This window comes from Armigeres subalbatus, chromosome 3 (assembly GCF_024139115.2).
Source record: "Armigeres subalbatus isolate Guangzhou_Male chromosome 3, GZ_Asu_2, whole genome shotgun sequence".
Taxonomy (NCBI): Eukaryota; Metazoa; Arthropoda; class Insecta; order Diptera; family Culicidae; genus Armigeres; species Armigeres subalbatus.
In genome coordinates, this window is record NC_085141.1 from 15319654 (window position 1) to 15346328 (window position 26675).

Consider the following 26675-nt stretch of genomic DNA (forward strand, 5'->3'; position numbering starts at 1 on the left):
CAGAGTAGGTACTCAGTTTTTTTGTTTTTATACCCTTTTAATATCATCAAGATTGGTGAAACGGAAAGCTGATTTGCCTTGGTGACGGGGGATCTTTTACATCTACCACTTCCCTCGCGCCCATAGAGCTTCTTATAGGCCGTCACTTTTTTTTTTCATTTTTCTCACTCCTTATAACTGTTACCCCTTTTCCAAACTCGAAGATTTGTGCGGTTAAAGGAAATATCAAATATTTACTTTTAATTCAGATTTTTTCCTTTCTTATCCCAAGCCACTTTATCATTTGCAAGACGCATTTTTTGCTGGTCTCTTAGAACTTCGACGATAGGTTTTCTTTTTTACACTCGATACGAAATATAATGCGGCAGTTTAATGGCAACGGGCGTCTTCTGGCTGTAGGATGCGGATTGCATTAAACTTCTCCATACTTCGTGCTGCAGAGAGGATATGCGATATTTCGAACCATTGTAAATTAAAGATCTTATCCGGTGTACCTTTTTTGAAGCTCGGCCATTGATATAAAAAACGTCAGTTTCTCCCAGAAAATTAAAGCAATCAATGTGGCGAGGAATTGAATGTGGCAGATATGTTGTAAAAATTGATTAATAGTGAGAATGGATCTGATACAACTACGATTAAAATAATGTTATCGGATTGCGACTAAGTCTCATAGCGTTTACCCTCATGATATGGTGACCGGTGGGTATCAAAAAACTTTTTTTTTGTTATTGAACACCTCGAGGCAGTTGGATCCTTTTTCCCTACCACTGGACGTCATCCAAAGAAAGTCTTTTTTGTTTTTCAAGGAAAACAAGTCTTTGTAATTTTTATTTTTTATTGCTTCATCAACCTTCAACAGTCGAGCTTCATTGTCCCACTTGCAATAAGGGGCACCTTTATCAATCGTACATAACGTCAATGGTTTTTTTTCTCTGTAAACTCGGTGGAAACTAGAATCAATTGCTCTTTGGCTCTTTGATGTCGTCAGCGCTACGCTACTTAATGCTATCAAAAAATCCTAATACTCACTCATAAATGGCACGATTCGCTCACTTCTATCCGTGGTTGGCTGTGGGCCACTTTCCGGCGTCGTCGCCGGTCCAGAATGCGGGTGATAAAGGGCGAGAATAGTTTGGAGTTCATTTCGTCCGGATTGTTCGCTCCTGTCAGGAAGGAAATGATCACGGCAATGACGATGGTGATCAATGCTCCCATCAGCGTGTACCATAGGTAGGAGATGTGATACAAGGCGAATTCGGGTTCACTGGAATAAGATTAAGATATGACAATAAGATCCGAGACTAATCTTTCACACGATGATGGCATCTCTCTAGATTTATTAGCATCAAATATTTATAATTGATATTTCAAGATATGTACATTTTGAAATCATGACAATGAAACAACTCTTGCTCCGGAAGTTCCTCCAGGAACTCCTCTCCGGAAGTTTCTCCAGAAGCTCCTTCTCCGGAAGTTCCTCCAGGAACTCCTCCTCCGGAAGTTCCTCCAGGAACTCATCCGGAAGTTCCTCCAGGAACTCCTCCGGAAGTTCCTCCTGGAACTCCTCCGGAAGTTCCTCCTGGAACTCCTCCGGAAGTTCCTCCAGGAACTCCTCCGGAAGTTCCTTCAGAAACTTCTTCGGAAGTTCCTCCAGGAACTCCTTCGGAAGTTCCTCCGGAAGTTCCTCCGAAGTTCCTCCTGGAACTCCTTCGGAAGTTCCTCCTGGAACTCCTCCGGAATTTCCTCCAGGAATTCCGCCGGAATTTTCTCCAGTAGCTCCTCCGGAATTTCCTCCAGGAGTTCCTCCGGAATTTCCTCCAGGAGTTCCTCCAGAATTTCCTCCAGGGACTTCTCCGGAAGTTCCTCCAGGAACTCTTCCGGAAGTTCCTCCAGGAACTCTTCTGGAAGTTCCTCCAGGAATTCCTCCAAAAGTTCCTCCAGGAGCTCCTCCGGAAGTTCCTCCAGGAACTCCTCCGGAAGTTCTTCCAGGACTCCTCCGGAAGTTCCTCCAGGAACTCCTCCGGAAGTTCCTCCAGGTTCCTCCTTCAGGAACTCCTCCGGAAGTTCCTCCAGGAACTCCTCCGGAAGTTCCTCCAGCTTGACTTTAGCTTCGCTTTAGCCTCGCTTTAGCTTCGCTTTAGCTTCGCTTTAGCTTCGCTTTAGCTTCGCTTTAGCTTCGCTTTAGCTTCGCTTTAGCTTCGCTTTAGCTTCGCTTTAGCTTCGCTTTAGCTTCGCTTTAGCTTCGCTTTAGCTTGCTTAGCTCGCTGCTTTGCCTTTAGCTTCGCTTTAGCTCGCTTTAGCTTTGCTTTAGCTGCTTTAGCTGCTTTAGCTTAGCTCTGCTTTAGCTTCGCTTTAGCTTCGCTTTAGCTTGCTTTAGCTTGCTTTTAGCTTTGCTTTAGCTTTGCTTTAGCTTCCGCTTTAGCTTGCTTAGCTTTCTGCTTTAGCTTCTGCTTTAGCTTCTGCTTTAGCTTCTGCTTTAGCTTCTGCTTTAGCTTCTGCTTTAGCTTCTGCTTTAGCTTCTGCTTTAGCTTCTGCTTTAGCTTCTGCTTTAGCTTCTGCTTTAGCTTCTGCTTTAGCTTCTGCTTTAGCTTCAGCTTTAGCTTCAGCTTTAGCTTCAGCTTTAGCTTCAGCTTTAGCTTCAGCTTTAGCTTAGCTTTAGCTTAGCTTTAGCTTAGCTGTAGCTTAGCTTTAGCTTAGCTTTAGCTTAGCTTTAGCTTAGCTTTAGCTTAGCTTAGCTTTAGCTTAGCTTAGCTAGCTTTTAGCTTAGCTTTAGCTTAGCTTTAGCTTAGCTTTTAGCTTAGCTTTAGCTTAGCTTTAGCTTAGCTTTTAGCTTAGCTTAGCTTAGCTTTAGCTAGCTTAGTTCCCACCCCACCACCACCCCACCTGTTCCAGCTCCCAGCCCCACTGTTCCCAGCTCCCCACTGTTCCCAGCCCAGCTCCACCTGTTCCCACTCCAGCCTCAGCCCCTGTTCCACCTGCCCCACTCCACCCCACTGTTCCCCAGCCCTGTTCCACCCCACCCAGCCCTGTTCCTGTTCCCAGCCCCCACCTGTTCCAGCCCCACCTGCCCCACCACTCCAGCCCTGTTCAAACCCCTGTTCCCACCCAGCCCCTGTTCCCAGCTGTTCCTGCCACCCCAGCTCCAGCTCCCTGTTCCCACCCCACTCCTGTTCAGCCCCAGCCCACCCTGTTCCAGCCCCACCTGTTCCTGTTCACCCCACCCCAGCCCCCCACCCAGTTCACTCCACCCCACTCCCAGCCTGTTCCCCAGCCTCCCCAGCCCTGTTCCAGCTCCCAGCCCCTGTCTCAGCCCCACCTCACTCCCAGCCTCCACTCCACCCCTGTTCCCAGCCCCAGCTCCACCCCACTCACCCTGTTCCCAGCCCCCAGCCTGTTCCCAGCCCCAGCCCCTCAGCCTCCACCCTGTTCACCTGTTCCTGCCTCACTCCCAGCTCCCCAGCCTCCACTCCCATCCAGCCACCAGCCTCCACCAGCCCAGCCTCCCAGCCCAGCCTCCACCCCACTCACTCACCAGCCCAGCCTCACTCAGCCCACTGTTCCCAGCTCCACCTGTTCAGTTCCAGCACCTGTTCCCAGTTCCCACCCCCCACCCCACCTGTTCCCCAGCCCCACCCTGTTCCCAGCCCCACCCCACCACCTGTCTGTTCACTCCACCCCACCTGTTCCTGTTCAGCCCATCTGTTCCTGTTCCTGTTCCCACCCCCTGTTCCCACCACCTGTTCTCCTGTTCCCCACCACACCCATCTGTTCCTGTTCCTGTTCCACCCTGTTCCCACCCTGTTCCCACCTGTTCCACCCTGTTCCAGCCCCACTCCACCTGTTCCCAGCCCCTGTTCCACCCTGTTCTGTTCCCACCCCACCTGTTCCTGTTCCCACCCCCTGTCTCCCACCCCACCTGTTCCTGTTCCACCCTGTTCCCAGCCCTGTTCCACTGTTCCCACCTCCACCTGTTCCACCCTGTTCCCACCTCAGCTCCCAGCCTCACCTCAGCCCACCTCAGTCCCACCCCAGCCTCAGCTCCCACTGTTCCCAGCCTCCCAGCCTCCCAGCCCCAGCCTCACCACTCCCAGCCTCCCAGCCTCAGCCTCACCAGCCCCAGCCAGCCCACCTCACCACCCCACTCACTCCAGCCTTACTTAGCTTTAGCCTTACTTTAGCTTTAGCTTAGCTTTAGCTTTAGCTTAGCTTTTAGCTTAGCTTTAGCTTAGCTTTAGCTTAGCTTTAGCTTAGCTTTAGCTTAGCTTTAGCTTAGCTTTAGCTTAGCTTTAGCTTAGCTTTAGCTTAGCTTTAGCTTAGCTTTAGCTTAGATTTAGCTTAGCTTTAGCTTAGCTTTAGCTTAGCTTTAGCTTAGCTTTAGCTTAGCTTTAGCTTAGCTTTAGCTTAGCTTTAGCTTAGCTTTAGCTTAGCTTTAGCTTAGCTTTAGCTTAGCTTTAGCTTAGCTAAAGTGGTGATTCGTGGCATTTTCCCAAATCACGAAGTGGTAATTTCCAAACTTCGAATTATTGGTTGGGCACTTCGTCGCCTGGCTAGAATCGTGGGAAAGGGTGGTTTGGCCGAAACCAATTTGGCCGAATGTCACTAGTCACTGTTGACCGAAAGGGTCGTTTGGCCGAAAGGGTCATTTGGTCGAAAGGGTCATTTGAAAAGTGAGAAATTATGAGTAAGAAGAGAGACTTCGAGTTCTCGTTCACTTCTCACTGTAAAAAAAAGAGGAGCGCGAATTGAGAGGTGAGACGTCTCACTACTCACTTTATGCTTCTCCCTTTTTACAGACAGAAGTGATAAATGAGGAGTGAGAAGTGAAACGTTCTCATTTCTCACTGTAAAAAAGAGGAGCGCGAAGTGAGTAAAGAGACGTCTCACTGCTCACTTTGCGCTTCTCAATTTTCATAACGAGAAGGGATAAATGAGGTGTGAGAAGTGAGACGTCTCACTTTTCACTCTTAATTTTTCTCTTCCCACTGTAAAAAGTGAGAAGCGTGAAGTGAGTAGTGCGAAGTGGGTAGTGAAACGTCTTTCTACTAATTTCACGCTTGTTACTTTTGACAGTGAGAAGAGAAAAATGAAGAGAGAGAAGTGATACGTCTCTCTTTTCATTCCTAAATTCTCACTTTTCAAATGACCTATTCGGTCAAATGTTCTATTCGGCCAAATGACCCTTTCGGGCGAATGACTCTTTCGGCCAAATGACCCTTTCGGCGACATGACCTTTTCGGCCGAAAGACCCTTTCGGCCAAATGACCCTTTCGGCCAAACTACCTTTTCGGCCAAACAACCCTTTCGGCCAAATGACCGTTTCGGCAAAACGACCCATTCGGCCAAACAACCCTTTCGGCCAAATGACCCTTTCGGCCTAATGGTTTGTTCGGCCTAGTGGCATTCGGCGCAATGGCTTTCGGCCGAATGGGTTTCAGCCAAACGACCCTTCTCCTATGCTACCGGCTTAACAGCTCACTGACCACCTCTTCGTCCAAGCCGCTGTTGGCCCTACTATCGCCCGGCCACCAGTCTGCCAATTCTCCTTCCGGCCGTTCGTCAGCCACACTACCAACGCATCGCAGTATTGTCGCCTGGCCACCTGTCGGCCAATTCTCCGTCCAGCCGTCCGTCAGCCATATCACCGACGCATCGCAGCCCTTCGGCTGTATAATCAACCGGCCAGTCATCAGTTATTGTATCACCATCACCCACACTGTTTTTTATCCGGCCAACCACGAGATCGTTCAACAACCACCCGTCGATTGCTTCAACGGCCAACTACCCGTTTTTCGACACCGAAAGCCATTCCTGCTTGCAGCCCGCTTGCCGAATCATCATCCGACATACTATCGGCCGCATCATTGCACAAATTTTCTCTGGCTGATCGGCATCACCGCATCATTACCAACCGCCTGTAGGTGTTATTTTTTTTTAATTAAAAACCTCTAAGTAGATTATTCAATTCCATGGTTACATGTTCCACATAGGCTACTGCAACTCATATGTGACCACATTAAGTCACAATCGAGTTGCTGTAACCATTTTTGTCTGACTTGTGCTGCTCGGGTAGGTCCTTCACGCCCCCGAAAGCTTCCCCACCCTGTGAACCTGAGACCCGGAACAAAATAGGTCTTCTGCGCCCGCCCCAGACAGCTGCCGTGGCTAGACCAGCAGCTAGGGGTTCAGGCCAGTTCCCTTCTGAAACTGAGCGGTTCCGGGACCACAAAATTAGAGTCTTATAACGTTAAGTCTAGAGTGGATTGGACGTTACGCTCCATCTGGTTTTCCGGTCACGCTGTTTGTTTGAAATTCAGCTGGGATGAGGCTGATCCCGCCGATAATTTCGTTTCCCTACAAAAGTCGGGTTCCAGGAAAAAATGTCAGAAATGCCCATTAAGACTACGGAGTTGGGATAGCAGAAAGCGGATGGATGACAGGAAATGCTTTTTATGAGTATCTGAAAAAAAATTCTTCCCTGGCTGAAAGAGCAATAGATCTCGTTTCCTGTTCTATTGTTCGCTGATGGTCATAAGAGTCACGTGACGCTAATGAGCATTGATTTTTGCATCTGCAATCAAATTGTTGATTGCTTTCTATTCGAATTCCAGGCAAATTACTCAACCGCTTGACGTCAGCTTTTTCGGTCCGTTGAAGAAACACTGGGAAGAGACGATCCTCGATGAGCGTAGTCAGCGTGGAGTTTAGACAACCGCAAAAGCGGAGTTCTGTCCGATAATGAAACGGGAAAGTCATTTATCGGCAATCAGGAATGGCTTCAGGAAGAGTGGAATTTAGCCATGAATCCAGATGCGGGGGACTACCAATGGCTTCTCTCCAGTGCTGGTAAATTGCCTGTTTCTGCAAATGGTGACAACGAATCTGAACACCTGGAACCAGAAGAGGTAAAGCTCTTGGAGGAGCTTGAAGGTCGCTTGACTGTTAAGCAGTTTTCTGAGTTTCAGAAGGCCAAGAACGATGTGTTCTGGAAAAGAAATGTGGCGGATACTTAATCTCATCTACTTGTTACAAGGAATGAAGAAATCGCTGTGAGTGGAGCTTCAGTTCCAATGAGCTCGCTACCAATTGAGCGTAAAGATAGATTGCCAGATTCTTAGGATGATGCGTTTCAAAAGTCTTTTTCCGTACCATCGTTTGAGGCAGCTGGTTGTGGATAGAAAAAGCAAGACATTGTTCACCCTCCTTCAGTAGCCACCAGTAAAGCATTTGTAGAGTTTATGGAAACAAAAGAACGTGAAAAGAAAGCGTTGCTTGAAAAGTACAAAAACGAAAGGAAAGGGAACAGAAACAGTCAATAAAAAACCGAGGCAATGCTGAAGAAACAGGAACAGGATAAGAAAAGAAAAAATAAGACTGAACTTTTGAAAAAGGCTTCAAATGCAAATGAGCTCCAAGATCATTGTTTCTGTGCAGAAAGAGTTCCAGTTCAAAGTACAAAGTAAAATGCTTTTTTGAAACAAATAATTGTGCGAACCCCATTAACTTATTGCTTTAATAGCCATCAGCGTGGTTAAAAATATTCGGTGGCGTGATCAATTTTAGAACGGCGGCGCGACGATTCATTTTTGACGGCAGAGGCCGCGCAAAGGTCTAAATAAAAGCTTGTACGTAGACTGAAGTTGCTTTTTACGCGTGACTTCTTTTACGTGTACCTACAAAGTATTTTTTACGCAGTCGGGGAACAATGGCTACTTAGAAATCTTTTCCAAACGAATTGACCTGTGCGAATGGAGTGCGAGGCACATCTCTTCGGAGGTCCTGAAACGGTCACAGATCCCGCCCATACCCAGCCGGTCCCCGTCGCGAGATTGAGGAGAAATCCATCATAGCACAATCGGCCTACAAGATGAATAGCAAATAGGTGTCGGTTACCAAGTGTTGCGACGTTCATACCACTTCAGCGTACATGAATGTGCTATGCAATAGCCCTACCACCTTCTCTTTCTCCTGAAACTGGAAAACGGACCTCAACGATCATCGTCATCATTCCGTCGTCTACCTAAATTTAGTATAATTAAAAAAAATCCACCAAGAAAAAAACTTGTTTAATCAGATAAAAAATCTAACATAGTGTTCTATTTTTTTCATTCTACCGTGAAGTACCCTAATTTCGCGCACTTAAGATCTGACAAAGTTAAAACGTTCATTAAAAAACATGTAGTGGCCATTTGGAAACATTTGCTACTGCATCACGTAGTAGAAGGATTCTAGGTTCTCAAAAAAATGTTCCTTGCAAATTTTGCTGCTATTTAAAAAAAAATTGGAGTATGAATCCGAGACCGTTGTATGCTCCTTAATTTCGCGCAAGAAAGTAGGATAGTTCCTAATTGTGTGTTCCTTACTTCGCTCATGTTTGGAATTGAATATCGTTATTGGTTTGATGAAATATAATCAATTGACCAATAGAAGCATGCATCCATTGTTCAAAATATGCAGATAACGGTATCAGACAGCCGTCATGGACCCATTCTTTAGTCGAAATGGTACGTGCCTATATTTCGACCCTGGAGCTTTGCTTAGATTTTACTTCATGCATTTTAGTTGACACAAGTCATAATTCCTAAAATATCGTTTGCTTCTGAAATATAAATCATATTTTAAGAAAAAAGGCATTGCATGAGCAATGTCTAGCTGGTGTATAAAAAAAGTTTAAATTTTCGAGACGTCATGAAAGAAAGTCTTAAATTCCGCTATCTCTTACATAGGACACCTTCAAATATGTGTTTTATTCAAGACATCTTCAATATTATACCTACACATTATCGAAAAAGCTGCTTAAGTTTAGCATCATTTTACACATCGCACATTTTAGCATCATTTTACTGATCTAGCACTGATCTATAAAATTTTTCAAGTCAACATTAGTCGATGTCGGTCTGATTCGCCTGAAAATTAGATAAAAAGCGTATGGGAATGAATTTTTCGGGTTCTATTCAGTGTAAAACTGTCCTGTGTATTATATTGCTTTTGTTTCATTAGAATGTTGCAAATGAAACTACGCAACAACAATAAACGAAATTAGGCACCATAATTACTCTCATATACCTAATTTCGCTCACAAAGCGAAAGTCTAAATAAACACAAAATACATAAAATTTTACACTTTTCAATAGTAATGACGAATAAACATATCCAACAGAGCATAATGGATACAAATATTTCCAAAAAGTAGCCAGTTTGGTACAGTAAAATCATTTGTTTACTTGGGTCATGTTCTTCGTCGCTGTGCTAAGCACAAGCAAATATGGCGGTCGATGGGAGGATCAAATTGAAATAATTTTATTTGGTGTACTAAACCAAGTTTGTTTTTCAAATTTTTCGTGAAAAACATTCAACAACAATGATATTTTGTAATCCTCCAGATTTTTCAATTTTGACTGGTACCTAAAAATTGAAAAAAATAAATGATTTTATAATGCGCGAAGTTAGGGCGCGCGCGAAATTAGGGCACATCACGGTATATTAAAATTTATTTTCTACATGTTCCGTGTTGATTTTTCTTCATCGTCACTCAAACACTAAACAGTTTTCAGATGCCGCGTCGGAGCCTTGACCTACCGAATTATTTGCTCATTCGATTAGCGTCAAATGTTACACATATCGGTTACGATGAAGGGAATAGTTGACCACACAGACATCATCTTAATTCATCGTACTGAATCAAGCGATATGCGGAACTTATCTTTTAGATATTTCCATAGAAAACCATTTTCTCAGTAAATAAATAGCCGTTGTTTAAATTTCCCAGTGAAAGGATACTCAACTTCCTCATGAAAGTCATCATCTCGGAATCTTAGTGAGAACAAGAATCGTTTGTTTACCTTGGAATGGAATGCTGAGGCGGAGCCGTCACATTGATAGCCAACATACTCATTGGTTCCGATGGTATAAAATGATAACTGCATCCCTGGGTATCGACCGGCTTTGTTTCGAATTGCAGCTCCCCAGTCGCAATGGCCATCTGTGCCCTGAAGCAGATCCAAGACATGACGACCAGTCCCACGGTGCCTCCAATAATAGCTCCCTAAATGGATATGAAGAAAGTTAGGCATCAAATCCTGCTAATGCGCACAATATCTCACCGTTCCAGTAGCCCACGGAACGAGCACTCCTAAAGTGAAGATGCCCAGTAGCGGCCCATTGCTTACGCTACCAAGACTCATCGAGAGCTGCAGCACAGCACCAAGCTTCTCCACCACGGAAACCAAAACTACACAAATAACACCGAAAACTCCCACTACCGAACGCATGATTATTCTGTAAAAATGACAATTATTGAAAGCCAAAAATATGAACCATTCGACCCCTTACACTGTTGCCCGTTCACTGAGTGGTCTGTTGGAGAATGGTTTGAAGAAATCCTCCAAAACCACGGCCGACATCGAGTTCAATCCCGTAGAAAGTGAACTTAGCGCTGCAGAGAATACTCCCGCTACGAATAGCCCCGGCAGTCCTGGATAGTCTCCGAGAGTGTCCATCACCAACAGCGGCAGCAGCTGGTCCTTTGCCTTCGCCAGTTTAGTTGTCAATGGGTCACAGTCGTGGTACTTGGCGTAGATCAACAATCCGCTATAGCAGCAGAGTCCCAGCAGGAACAATGTCCCAAAAATAAACGTCCAAAGCGCGTGTTTGGCAGCCTTCAGTGTGGGAAGCGAGAGGTACCGCTGGATCATATTCTGGCTAACCGCGTTCGTCTTCAACCAGTAGATCACACCACCGATAACACACGAATACACATTGTGCCTGGTGGTCATGTCGAATCGGAAATCCGGCGCCTCGATTCGACCACTTTTACTGGCCCGGTCCATCACCACCGACAAACCTCCCACGTCGTGAGTTCCCTTGATGATGATTAGCATCATCGCACCGAACATCAGCACCGTCTGGACAACGTCGGTCCAAACTACCGCCTTCAGTCCACCCACGCACGTATAGAAGATACAGATGATGCAAACAAGCGGTGTGATGAGGTGGACATTGACTCCGGTGACTTGGTTGAACGCCAGTGCCGGAACGTAAATGACGATCGGTAGCCACGCCATCTGCGAAATAGATTAATTGACCCGTATCAAAACATGCCGACAAAGCTCAGCAAACAATCTGATCCGCACTGATGACACGAAGCGTGATTTTCTCACGACACAAAGCAAAGCTAATTGGAAGAACTGCGTCTTCCGGTGACGACGTTTCATTTCCTAGGTTGACATTGACCTTAGAGCTGGGCATACTTACCGTGGCGAAAGTGAACAGAACGGATCCGAACAGGCGCATTCGTTTGTCGAACCGAGTTTGGAGGTACTTGAAATGGAAGAATAGGTTAGATGAGCGGGATGTGATATCCGAATAGGCTAAATAGTTACAAAGTACCTGATACGTGGAAGTCAGCTGGAGATTGTGAAACACCGGCAGATAGATGTACATCATAATGAAACCCATCGTGATGACACCGCCGACGATATACATGTACTGAACACCGTAGACGTAGATCTCCGTGGGCGTCCCGAGGAGGGATATACCGGAGATAAAACTGTCGGAATACAGAAAAGGTACAAATTGATTTTTTTTTTGCGGTAAAGTGACATACAATATTAAAAACATATGTGATCAATACAGTCTTCATTATTGTTTCATACAAATTGAGGTTTTGATAACTCTGTACTACAGCATCCACCGTATTGAAGGTTGGGGTTACGTCGGCCAAAAATTCAAAGCATTTCTAACGAAAATATTTTACTTGCAATATCAAGTCAAGGTAAAAAAATGTATGTGTCGGATTGAGCCTCCCACCTTTTTCGAGAGGAGGTAGCCTTAGCGGCTCTTCCATTGGCAGTGCCACTGGTGAGCTTAGTTCTGGGCATGTCTACCGTCCTGCAGTAACCACTTTTCGACTTCAGTCCGTGCCGTAAACCGTCAACCTACGAAGAAGTATTTACCGTCGATTAGAAGGTGGTCAACTTGATTTTCTGTTATGGATTCAATTATCTGGCGTTCCTCAAGGAAGCAACTTAGTACTTAGTACTTAGTGTTTTTAAAAGTCTAACCCCTTCCACCAATATTCTTTTGAAAAACATTTTAAACTTTTGTTAAATAAAAAAAATACTTCATTTGCTTTACCACACCGTGTGAAATTTCAAATTTTGCTCTCGATGACAGCAGGCGGTCTTCTCCTCCCCTATAGTATCGCCGCAAGCCACGAATCGTCCACTTGGAAGCCCACGAAGGCGAGTTTGTGACTCGTACTCATCAACTCGTTGACATACTCTTCCACACTAGAACAATTCACCAGCCGCACGGATGTAAGTTTTCGTAGTAAGCCAATCCTTCAAGTCAAGTCACTGCCTTTAAATGCGGACTTTTCCGATGCTTCCTTTGCTGTTGTCACGCTTGTGCCAGACAAAAATTGTAGCCTTCTATACTTAGGCAGATCGTTGCCAAAGTCTGCAGCTTCACCTCCCCAGAAACGTCGCCATTTTCGTCAACGGCCGACCGGCTTCCTTCGCGGATCAGAATCATCCGCATTGAAAACGCCCATGTTGAATAATTTTCTCCTCCTTTCAGTTTTTCAATGGCACACCTCTTTCGTCGCTGGAACCTCCATTAACTTGCTGACTTGAACTTCTGGACATTTCTCAACTATTTTTTTTAGATGCTGGGCCCATACCCTATGGTAAAGTACGTCTGGTTTGGGTAACGTTTAACAAGGGAATGAATATTTATTTCTTTTATGCGACTCGAATTATAAGGGTTACTATGATTTACAATAAAAATGTTGCAGTCATTCATAGATTTTCTATTCGCGAAGTCGAAGCAAAATTCTTCACACAACCAATGACAGTTCTTTATGGGTTTTTACAGTAGAGCAGCGGTTGTTAACCTGGGGTACATGTACCCCTGGGGGTACCTTCGCCGGACCTAGGAGGTACTTCGGACAAAAATGCATAATGGTGTATTTTAATCAATTTTAATCAAAACTTATAGATAAAGTTTTGATATATGTATATTTTTTCAAAATTTTGTACTTAACATGCATGGCGAACAGTAACTTAAATACTATTGCATTCTTCTCTCCAGTGCAGTGGATGGAGGGCTGTGGGACAAAAGATCAAAAGGACAGAAAGACTGATGAATACATTTTAAAAATCTTCTATGCAATCTACCTGATATAAACAAAATGCTGAATAACATGTTAGGAATATGCTTCTGAACTAAAATATAGGCCCTACACGTTCGGAAGCCTAAATTTGAGTGACATGAAGGTTTTTTTTTTCGAAAAGCTCAGTTGCTTCGTTGCAAGAGGATTGGAAACATCCTTCTTCAGCTCGGAGGACTACTTTCATGAGGATCAGAAGAATCCTTTCAAGAGGCTTGGAAGCCTACTTTCAAAAGCCTCGGAAACCTACTTCCAAGAGGTTTAGAGGCCTCCTTTCAAGAGGCCCGGAAGCCTCCGTTTAAGAAGCCCGGAAACCGTCTTTCAAAATCCTCGGAACAGACTCGAATAACATTTTAAAGAGTTTTTAATAAATAAATAAAAGCCTCGGAAGCCTCCTTTTAAAAGGTTAGGAAAACTTATTTTAAGAGGCTGGGGAGCCTACTTTCGATTAGCTCGGAAACCTCTTCTCAAGTGGTTCGGAAGTCTCATTTCAAGAGGCCCGGAAGCCTGCTTTCAAGAGGCCCGAAGGCCTCCTTTCAAAAAATTCGGAAGCCTTCTTTCAAGAAGCCCGGAAGGCCCGAAAGTCTCCTTTCAAGAGGGCCGGAAGCCTCCTTTCAGAGGCCCAGAAGCCTTCTTTCGAGATGCTCGGAAGCTTTCTTTCAAAAGGTTCGGAAGCCTGTCTTTATGGGGCTCGGAATTCATCTTTCTAAAGGATTGGAAGTCAACGTTCAAGATGCTTAGAAGCTTACCTTTAAGTGGCTCGAAAGCCGCTTTTCAAGGGGATCGGAAGATTCTCTTCAAGAGTTCGATATAATGAAAATTTCAGCCAACTTTATGAACTATTTTCTTCTTATTGGCATTACATCCTCTATTGGTTGGCATTGTCACCTCGCTGCTTAGTGTTCATTCAGCAATTCACAGCTATTAACAACAGCGAAGTTTCTAAGCCAAGTTACCACTACCACACGATGATACTTTCATGCCCAAGTAAATCGAGACATTCTCCAATCCGAAAATTGCCTAGACCGGCACTGGGAATCGAACCCAGTCACCCTCAGCATGGTCTTGCTTTAAAGCAGCGCGTCTTACCGCTAGGCTTTGGAGGGCCCCGCATATGAAAAGCCATATATCCCGTTAATGTTCAGTACCATTTTTCATATATCTTATGAGTTACACTTATTTTCATTTGAAGCAATAAGATAGGGGGTACCTCAATTGATGCAAAAGTTCCAAAGGGTACCTCGCAAGATAAAAGTTGAGAAGGAAGAATCCTTTCAAGAGGCCTACTTTCAAAAGCCTCGGAAACCTACTTCGAAGAGGTTCAGAGGCCTCCTTTTAAGAGGCTCAGAAGCCTCTTTTTAAGAAGCCCGGAAACCTTCTTTCAAAAGCCTCGGAACCTCAATTGATGCAAAAGTCCGAAGGGGTACCTCGCAAGAAAAAGGTTGAGAACCGCTGCAGTAGAGCAACAGAGAGGAAGAGATTGCGGCAATGTTTCACTCAAACTCTGACAGATAGCAATGGGGTTTCCCATAGGAGGGAAGAGCAGAATTTGCTTCGACTTCGCGAATTCGCATGGGACAAATATGCGATTGTGGGCAGTAAAGGGTGTATTCGATAAAAATGGCACACACATATTTACTCACCAAATTAAACCGATTATCGGATTTTCTTGAAATTTTCAGAGAATGTAAAACTTTTAATTAGTTATGATTTACAACATTTGTTTTATTCTATTTAATTGCCCATCCCAAATGCGCGCACCTTTTTTGTCACTCAAATTCATAAAATTTTGTTCAATCGATTTTTCCAATGTTTTTGTTGTTTTTACCCAAATTGTCTTCATCTCCAGATTTGTTTTAATAATTGTGAAATGTTTCCAAAGTTTCGTCTTCACAATTGCCCAGAATTTACCAATTGAGCGAAGTTCTGTTGATTTTGTTGGATTCATATATTTTGGCACACATTTAACTCCGTTCGCTCGGTACCACTCCAACAACGTGTTGGCGTAGTTCAAGACACCAGATCAGGCCAAAACATAGTTGATACTTTGTGTTTTCTTATAAATGGCAAAAGACGCTTCTTGAGACACTCTTCGGTGTAAATCGTACCGTTGAATGTTCCGGAAGTAATGAAGGGAGCGCTTACTTCACCACATCTGCAAATTGCCTGACTTCTTTGCAAATTTTAATAACTTCTTCGTTCGGACATCCTTCGGAATATCGAACTTAGACTTGGCAACGAAATATTCTTGCCCAGGAAGTTGACGGAATCAGCCTTGACGTAGGTTTCATTATCTACCACGATGCAACAGGATTTGATGAACAACTTCGTGTGAAGTTTCCGTGCGTGGGTTTTTGCAGTGGTGTTATGCTTTTCATTTCGGTTTGGGGGTTTTTGCAACATGCAACCCAGCACGTGGTGGTTTTTATGCACGAAACCAACCGACACCTTGAACTTGCTAGAGGCGTCTTGAATAGACATGTTTGGAAACTTCTTGAGCTGTTGGTCCACTCCTGGTCATTTTTCTGTCCATTGAACCACTTCTACAACCACTCTCTCCCTTCCTTTGCAGACTCAGATGCTCCTTGAAGGTTCTTATTACACGAGATACAGTTGAATTTACAATCCTATGCGTTTTGCGAGTGATCGGTGGGACGCTTTCGGATTTTGATTGTAAGTGCACATATTTTTTTCACTGGCAATTTCTTGATCCGACGACATAATTGGAACCACTGTATGAATAACTATGAAACTTTGCAGATGTAAGCAATACACTATGAATAAGATTTACTCATATTTTCAGGTGTTTTACTCATACGGTTCAAAAGTTACAGGAGATTTTCGGTGTGCCATTTTTATCGAATATACTCTTTACCTGAGTTCTCGCTGATAAAATCTTTGAAGTAAGGCTTAAGAGTCTACACGCCTAACCAAAGGATTATCAACCAGCTTCAAATATATTACATGCTCGTTGCGCTGCTTTGAAAAGTCGGTGTTCACAGTATATATTCTGGGTCTCCAATAACCCCTAAAGTAAGGCCTCAGCCATTCAAAAAATCCCTGGAATAAGATCTTGAGGTCTGCTAACATAACCAAAGGTCTATCGTGCAAATTCAAAAACGGCACATGCTCTTTTTGGTGTTTAGCATATGCTTTCACACTACATGTTCCGGGTCATCCAATAAATCTCATCCAATGCATTCCAAGTAGTTCTTGTTGTTGTCATTGATTCCAGGTAGTCTCCATATAGTCAAGGTCTGTGGATCAACCTCAGTAATGAAATCAGTTATTGAAAAATAATTGTTAAACTAGTTGCATGACCCTTCTTGGTATATGTTTGAATTCTTGTTGTCATTGGTTCAGATAGTCTACGAACTCCATAGAGTCAATGTCTGTGAATCAATCTCCGTAATGGAGGCAGGCTTGCCATAAACTCCTCGCCGAGTGGAAAGAATAAACAAGTTTTGTGACCCCTTCTTGATATATGTTCGTATTCCAAGTAGTTCTAGTTGTTGTCGTGAGCTCCAGGTAGTCTACGAACTCCATAGATTCAAGGTCTGTGGATCAACCTTCGTAATGGAGGCAGTTATTTGAAAATAAACAAGTTGTGAGACCCCTTCTTGGTTTATGTTTGTATTTTAAGTAGTTATTTTTATTGTCATGGGCTACGTAATGAAGGCAGTTATTGAACATTACATACTTTGTATGAACCCTTCTGAACTATTCAATTGAACTGACATTTAAGTGCTTGAATATTTAAGTATATTAATATTTCTTTATTTTCACCGTCATCGTCTTCGTCTTCACCGTCTTCGACCATAGATCACACAGACTGAATACTTAACACCTAAGCATTAAACAACGAACAGGACTACGCAAAACTCAATGGGCCAGCAGAGAAGTTTCCGCTTTACAAAAAAGTTTTCTGCTTACTGGGTTGGGAATCGCACCCACACTCAACGGCACGCAAATGCGCTTAGACAACTGACGCCGTCAACCACACAGTCACGAAGCCCACATGAAACTCTTGGAAAGTGCGATATAATATGATATTTTATATATTATATTAGTAGGGAAAGCACCTGTCATGCGAACTGGGGTCGTGGGATCAAACCCCACCGAAGGGGCGGTTACCCTCCAATACCTTTTCCGAACTAAATCTATCACATGTTGTACATATGCATAATCAAGTTTCAGACATAGTAATTAATTTCCACTCCGGGTGGCCTAATACCCGGCATAGGGGAACTGGGGGTAGGACGCCCACGTTAAGGAAAATGCCATTTTTATCAATGAAAACCACCATTTCAGCCAGTTTTCATCAGCGCATACTAAAGAACAGCATATCTGCGACTGACTACCGATGACAGATATCTAATTGTACATTTTATTGCACAGAAATTTGATTTTGAAACCATGCGGGGTGAGATGCGCCAGTGGATGGGTTAAAACGCGCATGTGTTTATCGTACTGATTTTCATTTTAATTGCCTACATTAAGGCAATTAACCGAATGTTTCAGCTGTTTCGGTCATACGAAATGAGCATGGGCGTACTGCCCCACACCGACCTCAGAAGTTTGAAGGCCCATAAAATCGTTTCAAGACCAATTTTGACGACGATTTCGTGTGGAACATAAAGAACACGAGTAAGCACCATGGCTCATGGCTCAATTTTCAATTTACCAATGAATAACAGCGATAGAAAGACTAAATTTCACCGAGCTAGAATTGCATCAAAACACGCAAAAATCATTTTTTCGAGTTTTTCATGTGTAACTAGAGAAAAATCATGAAATATATGTATCCAATGGCAATATTTTTCATTGATTCATCGTATAGACTATTTAAAATAATCACAATGGGGATATTTAACCTTATTCAGGGGTGGCGCGTTTTAACCCCTATGGGCGTGTTACCCCCACTTCCCCTATAGGCAATTAACTTTGAATGTAGGGGAAGTGGGGGTAGCACGCCCATAGGGGTTAAAACGCGCCACCCCTGAATAAGGTTAAATATCCCCACTTTGATTATTTTCAATAGTCTATACCAGAGGTTCCCAAACTGTGGGTCGCGACCCCCAGGGGGGTCGTGGTCTGTTCAGTGGTGGGTCGCGAAAGACAAATCTTAATTCATAATTTTGTTACTATTTTGTCCCACAAATCTATTCCGTATTTTGATTTAGAATCTAACTAAGGCTGATACAAATATTTAAAAACATTTATGTCCCCCCCCTCGGATTTTTTTGCCCAAAATTATATTTTGAGGGGGCAACAACAAAAAATTTGAATGATTTTGAAGATTTTCAAAACATTCTTTAACAAATCCGATGATTTATTGATTTTTTCCATTCCCTGACCTTTCGGGGACCAGTAGGACATAATTTAAATTGAATATTTGTAATGATTGGATGATTAAAGAATAACAAACCTGACGAGGTTAATCGCCTTTTTTTGTTATACGATATTTGGGCAAGTAGAAAGAAGTCCTATTCAATCCAAATGTAAGCCCCGAACCCAATCCAAAACCAATCCTAAGCCAATTCGAATCCGATCTAAATCAAATCCAAATCTATTTTAAATCCAATCCAAATCTAATTCAAATCCAATCCAAATCTAATTAAAATCCAATCCTAATCAAATCGAAATCCAATTCAAAATCATTCTGAATAAAATCCCAAATCCAACCCAAATTCAATTCAAATTGCATCCAAATCCAATCCACATCCAATACAAAAAAATTGACGAATTTTTGACAAATACAATGATGGGGTATAAAGCAATTTATTATAATTTGTCCAATACAGTGGCGTAGCCAGAAAATTGGTCTGGGGGGAGGGGGGGTTTTCTGAACATAATTTTTTTCGAAAAAAAAATTTTCTTCCAAAAATTTTGTCTTGGGGGGGGGGGGGGGGGTATACCCAAAACCACCCCCGTGGCTACGCCACTGGTCCAATATAACGCGAACTCATTTTTATCTAATTTCACAAAATCAATGCATTTGGTACCTGGTGGGTCGCAAGCAATATAGGATTCTGCTAGGTGGGTCGCATATCCAAAAGTTTGGGAACCTCTGGTCTATACGATAAAGCAATGAAAAATATTGCCATTGGATACATATATTTCATGATTTTTCTCTAGTTATACATGAAAAACTCGAAAAAACGATTTTTGCGTGTTTTGATGCAATTCTAGCTTGGTGGAATTTAGTCTTTCTGTCGCTGTTATACATTGATAAATTAATAATTGAGCCATGAGCCATGCTGCTTACTCGTGTTCTTTATGTTCCACACGAAATCGTCGTCAAAATGGTTTTAAAACGATTTTATGGGCCTTCAAACTTCTGAGGTCGGTGTGGGGCATTACGCCCATGCTCATTTCGTATGACCGAAACAGCTGAAACATTCGGTTAATTGCCTTAATGTAGGCAATTAAAATGAAAATCAGTACGATAAGCACATGCGCGTTTTAACCCATCCACTGGCGCATCTCACCCCGCATGGTTTCAAAATCATTTTTTCGGGTGCTTTTTAAAAATCAAATTTCTGTGCAATAAAATGGACAATTAGATATCTATTATCGGTAGTCAGTCGCAGATATGCTGTTCTTCAGTATGCGCTGATGAAAACTGGCTGAAATGGTGGTTTTCATTGATAAAAATGGCATTTTCCTTAACGTGGGCGTCCTACCCCCAGTTCCCCTAATGATATTTTCCGTTTTAAAACTGTGATTCCATCAATAAAATAAACTATTTCAAAGAAAAATTTCGTTTGGGGAAGAAACAAATTTGAACTAATGTGTATTTGTATTCTTCATATCGCCTTTTAATATTCAAGACCAATATTCCAAAACGACATTATACACAGAAAAAAATAATGAAAACTAATAAGCGCGTAAAAAATAAAGACGTGGAAAATTACACTATTCTAGGCGTGCATGGATCTTTTGCAACAAGTTCCCCCTAAATGTATGCAATTTCTATAGCATTATGTCAATTTCTATAGTACACCCGATTCTTTTTTTACACGGGGGATGCGTGCCGTGTGAAAAAAATCCATGTAAAAATAATCCGTGTTATTTCGAGAAACCGTGTAAAAATAAATCCGTGTTATTTCGAGAATCCGTGTAAAAAAAATCCGTGCTATTTCGAGAAACCGTGCAAAAAAAATCCGTGTTATTTCAAGAATCCGTGTAAAAAAAATCCGTGTGAAAATAATCCGTGTAAAAAAAGAATCGGGTGTACTAGTAGTATAGTTTATTTTCATGCTCCAAATATGTGCATGAAAATAATCGTAAATTTACAGGAAAATCAATACTGTGCATATGTAGTGATCACATTTGATTTCAAGGAGCACAAAGAGCATGTACCACTTTTGAGACAAGTCCATAGACCCGTGGTTACGAGTGTAGACCTCAAGGCCTTTCTCCAGAGATTTCTTGGATGATTCGGAACATATATTGTGAACGCATTCTACGCTAAGTACCACAAAGAGCATGTACCGTATTTGAATCTGGATAATAGACCTTTGGTTACGCGAGTAGATCCTTAGGCTTTACTCCAGAGATTTCTCGGATGACTAAGACCTCACTTCAGGTATTTTTTGCATTACCCGAAGCATATACTGTGAACACCTCCAATCCTAAGAAGCGCAAAGAGCTTGTAGCATATTTGAAACTGGTTGAATTGCCTTTAGTTACGCGTGTAGACTCTTATGCCTTACTTTAAAGATTTCTTGTATAACTATGGACATAAGCTGTAAACCTTGACAATTAGTATATGAGTTTCTGTTTCCAAAACTGTCAAAATTATCCAAATCGGTTGAAAATTGTTGAAGTTATGAGAATATAAATAAATAGGAACACGGGTACCCTGTCGGCCATCCACGTGTGTTTTGACGTAGGACTTACGTCTTTCATTACTATACTGGGTGTCATTTAGATTTTTAGAAATCCAGAGCGTTACGCTGAAAGGGAAGATTTTGAACCTTACTAGCGCCTTTATCTTTCGATGGATTTTTAAGATTTATACATCAATCGACTCGGACACTCTCCAGCAATTTTTCAACTTCATTGAAACTTAATATTGTTTACGATAAGCTATTGAAAATTTCAATTCTTGTCAAGGCCAATAAAAATTTCATATATAATAAATCTCGTGCATTCCTAACACGGACATCAGAATGCACTGCCACGTGCCATCGGATCCACCGCAAGATTTTATTTGTGCGTAAAAGAAGCAGTGCCTTCCGTGTGCGAGTCATTACCGTTAGTGACAGCAGCGCGTACTGACGTGCTTTATGCTCGCGCATTTTTTCTCGCATTTTTTTACCTACACGGCATGCAGTCGCCAGTGGGAGAGCTCCCGGTGGGTTTGCGAGTGTGTGTGAAAGAAGAGGGCGCATTTTTTTGCCATTCTATGCATGATGAATATGATGGTCGGATGCAGTGGTGTCGGTTACGATCGATGCAATCGCCCATCGCATCGCTCGGAGCTCACGGCTAGACACCGATGATGGCTGACGCTGCGAGGGCAGCGGTGGTGGATGAAGAATAATAAAAATAGCCCAGGGAAAGTGATTGGTTTAATAATCCACATCATTCCGGGATGGGAATGAGTCATGGCATATGACTGACCATATGTTAAGTTGTGGTTGGTACTAAACGACAAGTACATTAAAACAGGGTTATACCATTACAGTTCTGATTCCTTAGCAAAAAAATCAACTACAATACTGATCAACTGAATACAGAAATTTGATTAAAAATAATTATTTTCATTCATTCGCAGAAGGCATTGGCAATTAAATGATACACATTTGCTTGAGTTCATAAGGGTTTCTCTCTCTTCTCTCTTCATTGGCATTACACCCCCCACTGGGACATTGCCGCCTCGCAGCTTAGTGTTCATTAAGCACTTCCCCAGTTATTAACTGCGAGGTTTCTAAGCCAAGTTACCATTTCTGCATTCGTATATCATGAGGCTAACACGATGATACTTTGATGCCCAGAGAAGTCGAGATAATTTCATAAGGGTTTAATAGTTAGAAATAAAGCGAAGCTAATTATGTATTTAAATGTTGGTTTTATTTCTAGAAGTTTTGAAAAAACAAATCGCTAATTATTCTACATAGTATGAATGTTGTCGTTTCCAATACCTATACTAATCAAACCTCATTAATTCAAAAGTTAAATGTAAATACGTTACGATTATTCAAGTCCTACGTCTACTCGCGGTTATGTTTAAAACATTACCCATTACTTTTTTTTTTGTTGGCCGCATAAGGGGTAAAGTCCACTTCTACTACACCAATACAGTTGTCGGAGAGATGCTCTGTCCATTGCGAGATGCTATTCAAAGGAATTGTTTGTCTCATGGCCGAATAAGAAATAATCAGTGTACTGATTTTCGGTTAAATCTAGATGGCAAATCTCTCCATTTAATTTCTAAAACGTAGTGGAATTAAATGTAGAGTACTAAACTCGCCTTAGACGGTTGAATACATTCCACTAAAAAGAGCTTAAAATATTTTTTCTAAATCGTAAAACAAATTTCTGGTTCGTCTCAGTAAAAAGATTTATTTCATTCAAAATTTATGAAACATTCTAGACATATATCCGGTAAAATAGATTGTTCTGCATATAAAGTACCTAATATACAAAATGTGGTGGCACTCTTCATCGCAAGCCAGTACATATTTACTCAAAAGTAGGGTCCAATGATGCCATTCGAATGTCTGAATTTCCCCAAGAAATTCATGCAGCAAGAGAGACTTGATCCCCTTTTCTCATTCCGATGTATCACAGCCAAAAATGAATAAACTTACGCGGTTTTAGCACAGACTCTCTGAGAAATATAGTATTTAACTTTACTGATGTATGACAGTCCTTAAATTATTGTTGTTATTGATACACAATCGATTTTTTGGAGTGCTGTCAAAAATCGACTTTTAAAATATCCGGGGGAAATTGATCCCTCTCCGAAAACTTGCTTTTCAACTTGGTTGTCAATCCAAAAAATAACTCACCACATAAAGGTCATTTGTCTAGAGGATCTTTACTAAAAAATACGCTAAAGGAAAACTACTTTAGTTCTCGATAAAACAGGGGGTGATCAAGTCTCCCCGGGGGTCAAGTCTACCCACCTTCCCCTACTGATGTGTGACAGTCTGTAAATCGTTTTTGTTATTGAAATACAATCGATTGTCAAAAATCGATTTTAAAAATTGGGGGAAGGGGGTTAATTTCTCTCCAAGAACTTGCTTTGATAATAGTAGAAGGTGCTCTCTGATTTTCAAATATTTTTCCTCCAAAATACGCAGATTTTTCGATCAAATGTCCCCATATTGACGCCACAACTTGAATTCCAAATATCTTGAATTTGTGATGGGATGTTGGCATTTTAACCTGTACAGATCCTTTAGCATATTCATGACTTTGTGCCGTGAAAAAATTATAGCATTTGGTCATTGTTAGGAGAAGTTGTTGTATGGACATGGAGATGTGTTTGAAGTTGTTAAAGAATTTGTTTACCTTGGAACGCTTGTGACATGTGACAATGACGTTTCCTGTGAAGTTAAAAGACGTATTGCTGCTGCGAATAGGGCCTTCTATGGATTACGTAACCAGCTGAGGTCCCGCAACCTGCAGACGGAAACGAAATTTGTTCTATATATAACTCTGATTCTGCCAGTGGCCCTTTATGGACATGATGCATGGACGTTAAAAGAGCCGGACCGGAGAAGCGAAAAGTGCTGTGTACAATACTTGGAGGGAAACTATAAAATGGTGTGTGGCGCAGACGCATGAAGCATGAGCTGTATCAAGTATGCAGAAGAAGAAAATATTGTGAATCTTATGAAATATGGCAGACTTCAGTGGACTAGTCACTTAGTGCAAATATCGGAAGAAAGAAAAGCGAAAACAATATTCAACAGAGAACCAGATAGAGTCCGGTGACTTCGTGGAAGGCCATGAACACGCTGGTTGCACGCGGTGTAATCGGACATGGGGACCCTACATGTTCGGGGAAACTGGAGGAACATCACCCACGACCGACGATTATGGAGCTCTACAATACGCCAGGCATAGGTGTATAGACGTTGTAGCTAACCAGGTATCCAGGTAGGAGAAGTTGTTCAAATTTTGCATGGCCACTAAATAAATCTTTAGGAGGATCAAAACAAGCAAACCGTCTTGCAGAATCAATACGGTCGTCAATCCAACATATAACTCATCACAAAACGATCATTTGTCAAGAGGATCTATGCTAAAGAATACACTAGAACAAAACTACTCTGGCTCGCAGTAAAACAGGGTAGATCAAGTCTCCCAAGGGATCAAGTCTCCCCACCTTCCCCTACTGATGATCCGCGCATAAGGTCTAGCTGTTTAGTGAGTAAACTTAGCGAAATTCCGAATGTATGCAATAAAATTGGTACTTTCTTCAGAAAAAGAACCTTTATTTGCTTTTGCATGTAACCACCGACATTTGTGTTTCTACCGAAACCCCACAAATCAGTTGCACAGTGCACCGCATAGCATAGCTAGTCGGTGGATTGTGAATATTTACATCTCATGTGCGGCTAAATGGTCACGTTCGGTCAGCAAAATACCACAACTTTTACGTTCCAACACGTGAACAAATTGCTAAGAATTGTCGCGTTTCTCGATCGTCACCACAGACAACAGTTATTACTGACCGCAACCAAGCCGAACCGCTAGCTGATAGATTAATTTCCGCTAAGGTATAAAACAGAATGATTTGATGGAGGATGCAATCTTACCTGGCAATCAACGAAAGGGAGACCGGAATTACTCCCATCTTACGTCCACCCACTAAGTAATCTGCCTCCACATCTCCCTTCTGGGATTTCTTCTTGATAAACCCGAAATAAACACCGATCATGGCACAGCTCGCCAACATGATCACGAATACCACATAGTCGTACAGTCCAAATCTCTGCAGAGACACTTTCACCTCATCGACACTGAGGCCTTCCATTTTCACAGAGATTCCAGTCCTTGATCACTTTAAAATTGCAACTGCACTAGTTTTCGCACAATCAAAAATCTTCATGTGCACCTCATGGCATAACCAAGAATCGATCGCGCAACACGCTGGATCACTGTGAATTTCTTTACGAACTAAGTCACCACCAACGAAACCTCCAGCACAAATTCACCACCGAAGAAGATGATCTCGATTTCGATTCGAGCGCGCTTTCGCGAATGCGATCCACAGCCGCCAAGATCCAGTGCTCGACTGACCGGACTGATAAAAGATAACACTGCATTAAGAGGGTCTGCGAAATTGCGCCTTGTTAGTGCGCGCGCGGGAAGTTTAGATCAGATGCTGTTCTTCGTCGTCGCTTTTGTCGCGGGAACGGGGCCGCGGTGGTTTGAGGTGGAAGTGAGTACCGCCTGCACCGAGAGATCATTACTGGCCAGAACGATCAATTCGGTAAGTCACCTCGGTGCGGTAGTTCGGCGCGGGGTTTTCTCACCGTGTGCGCTGGGAAGTCCGTCGTCGTCCAGCTGAACAGAACCCATGTGCCAGCGCGCTGACCGGCGTTCGCTCCAGGTTAAGTAGGTAGGGCAGATTATCCAATCAAGTTCGGTTGGGTTCTTTCGCTCCAAGTGGAAAATTGTCGCGTTCGAGGTTGCTCGCGAATTGATCATGATGAGGATCGTTGCGCGTAAATTGGTGGTTATTTTTGAAACATTCCGAAATTATCTGCGTTTTATGGGGTGCGAAACGAGGGATCAAGACGTGATAAGACGTCGGTTGAGCGTGATACGAAGTTGTCGACTTAGTGCGACTGAAGTAGCTTAAGGGGTCAAGTACGGTTAGGGTGTTATAGTTTTGGTTTGTTGTGGAATGTGTTCGCATGGGCCCATTTATTTGTAAACGGAGTTGTTGGCTAAATAAGCTTTTGTGTGACGATTTATTTTGGCTTTGGTTCGGTGACGTTGATTCAGCCAGTTTTTTCTGGCACCAAGTGGGCATATCAAATGCTATAGAAAGACGCACTTAGGGAGTAGAACGAATCTGCTATGCTAATGTATGAAATATGACTGAAATGAGGAAGCAATCTGGCCTAACGTTTAAAATTTATATTGGCAACAGTTGACTGTTTTGCCTGAAGAATGAAGATGAGACATACACACAGCGATAATTTGGAATTATTTCAACAGTTATATATTCTAAATTATCGCTGTGTGTCATAAAACTCAGCAAAACGTCACCATTTGCTCTAAATACTTCTAATATCTTCTCTATACCTCTTCTTGTCCTTCGTCTTCTCTTAATTCTTCTTATTTATTTAAATCTTTATCATTTTCCTCTTTAATGGTTCTACAACCCAACTGGAACTTTTAATGGTATTTCCACAGTTATCAATTGAAAGGTTTTCTATACCTGCCATTTGTTTTAGCGTGACAAACTTTTGGTTGAGGGTGAGGGTTGAGGGTTCGAGTCCCTCCAAGACACATGGATTAATTTTTCTGTGAT

General features: G+C 42.5%; 1 protein-coding gene across 1 annotated transcript; it reads right to left on the bottom strand.

The window, feature by feature from the left end:
• Positions 1–815: 815 nt before the first annotated feature.
• On the bottom strand, positions 816–25444 carry LOC134220233 (sodium-coupled monocarboxylate transporter 1). The gene is made up of 7 exons (XM_062699230.1): positions 24949–25444; positions 11386–11545; positions 11251–11316; positions 10330–11060; positions 10101–10275; positions 9840–10042; positions 816–1264 (listed from the first exon to the last, which is right to left on the bottom strand). The coding sequence occupies exons 1-7, from the start codon at positions 25164–25166 to the stop codon at positions 1030–1032; spliced, it is 1788 nt and encodes a 595-aa protein (XP_062555214.1). The 5' UTR covers positions 25167–25444; the 3' UTR covers positions 816–1029.
• Positions 25445–26675: the final 1231 nt, after the last annotated feature.

What these genes read in the sequence shown, in the direction of transcription:
- LOC134220233 (XM_062699230.1), bottom strand. Translation starts at nt 25,166, where the DNA reads ATGGAAGGCCTCAGTGTCGATGAGGTGAAAGTGTCTCTGCAGAGATTT. An exon ending in TTCTGTTCACTTTCGCCACG is followed by an intron (nt 11,061 to 11,250) that starts GTAAGTATGCCC and finishes TCTATTTCGCAG; the next exon opens with ATGGCGTGGCTACCGATCGT. An exon ending in CCTCAGCATTCCATTCCAAG is followed by an intron (nt 1,265 to 9,839) that starts GTAAACAAACGA and finishes ATCTTATTCCAG; the next exon opens with TGAACCCGAATTCGCCTTGT.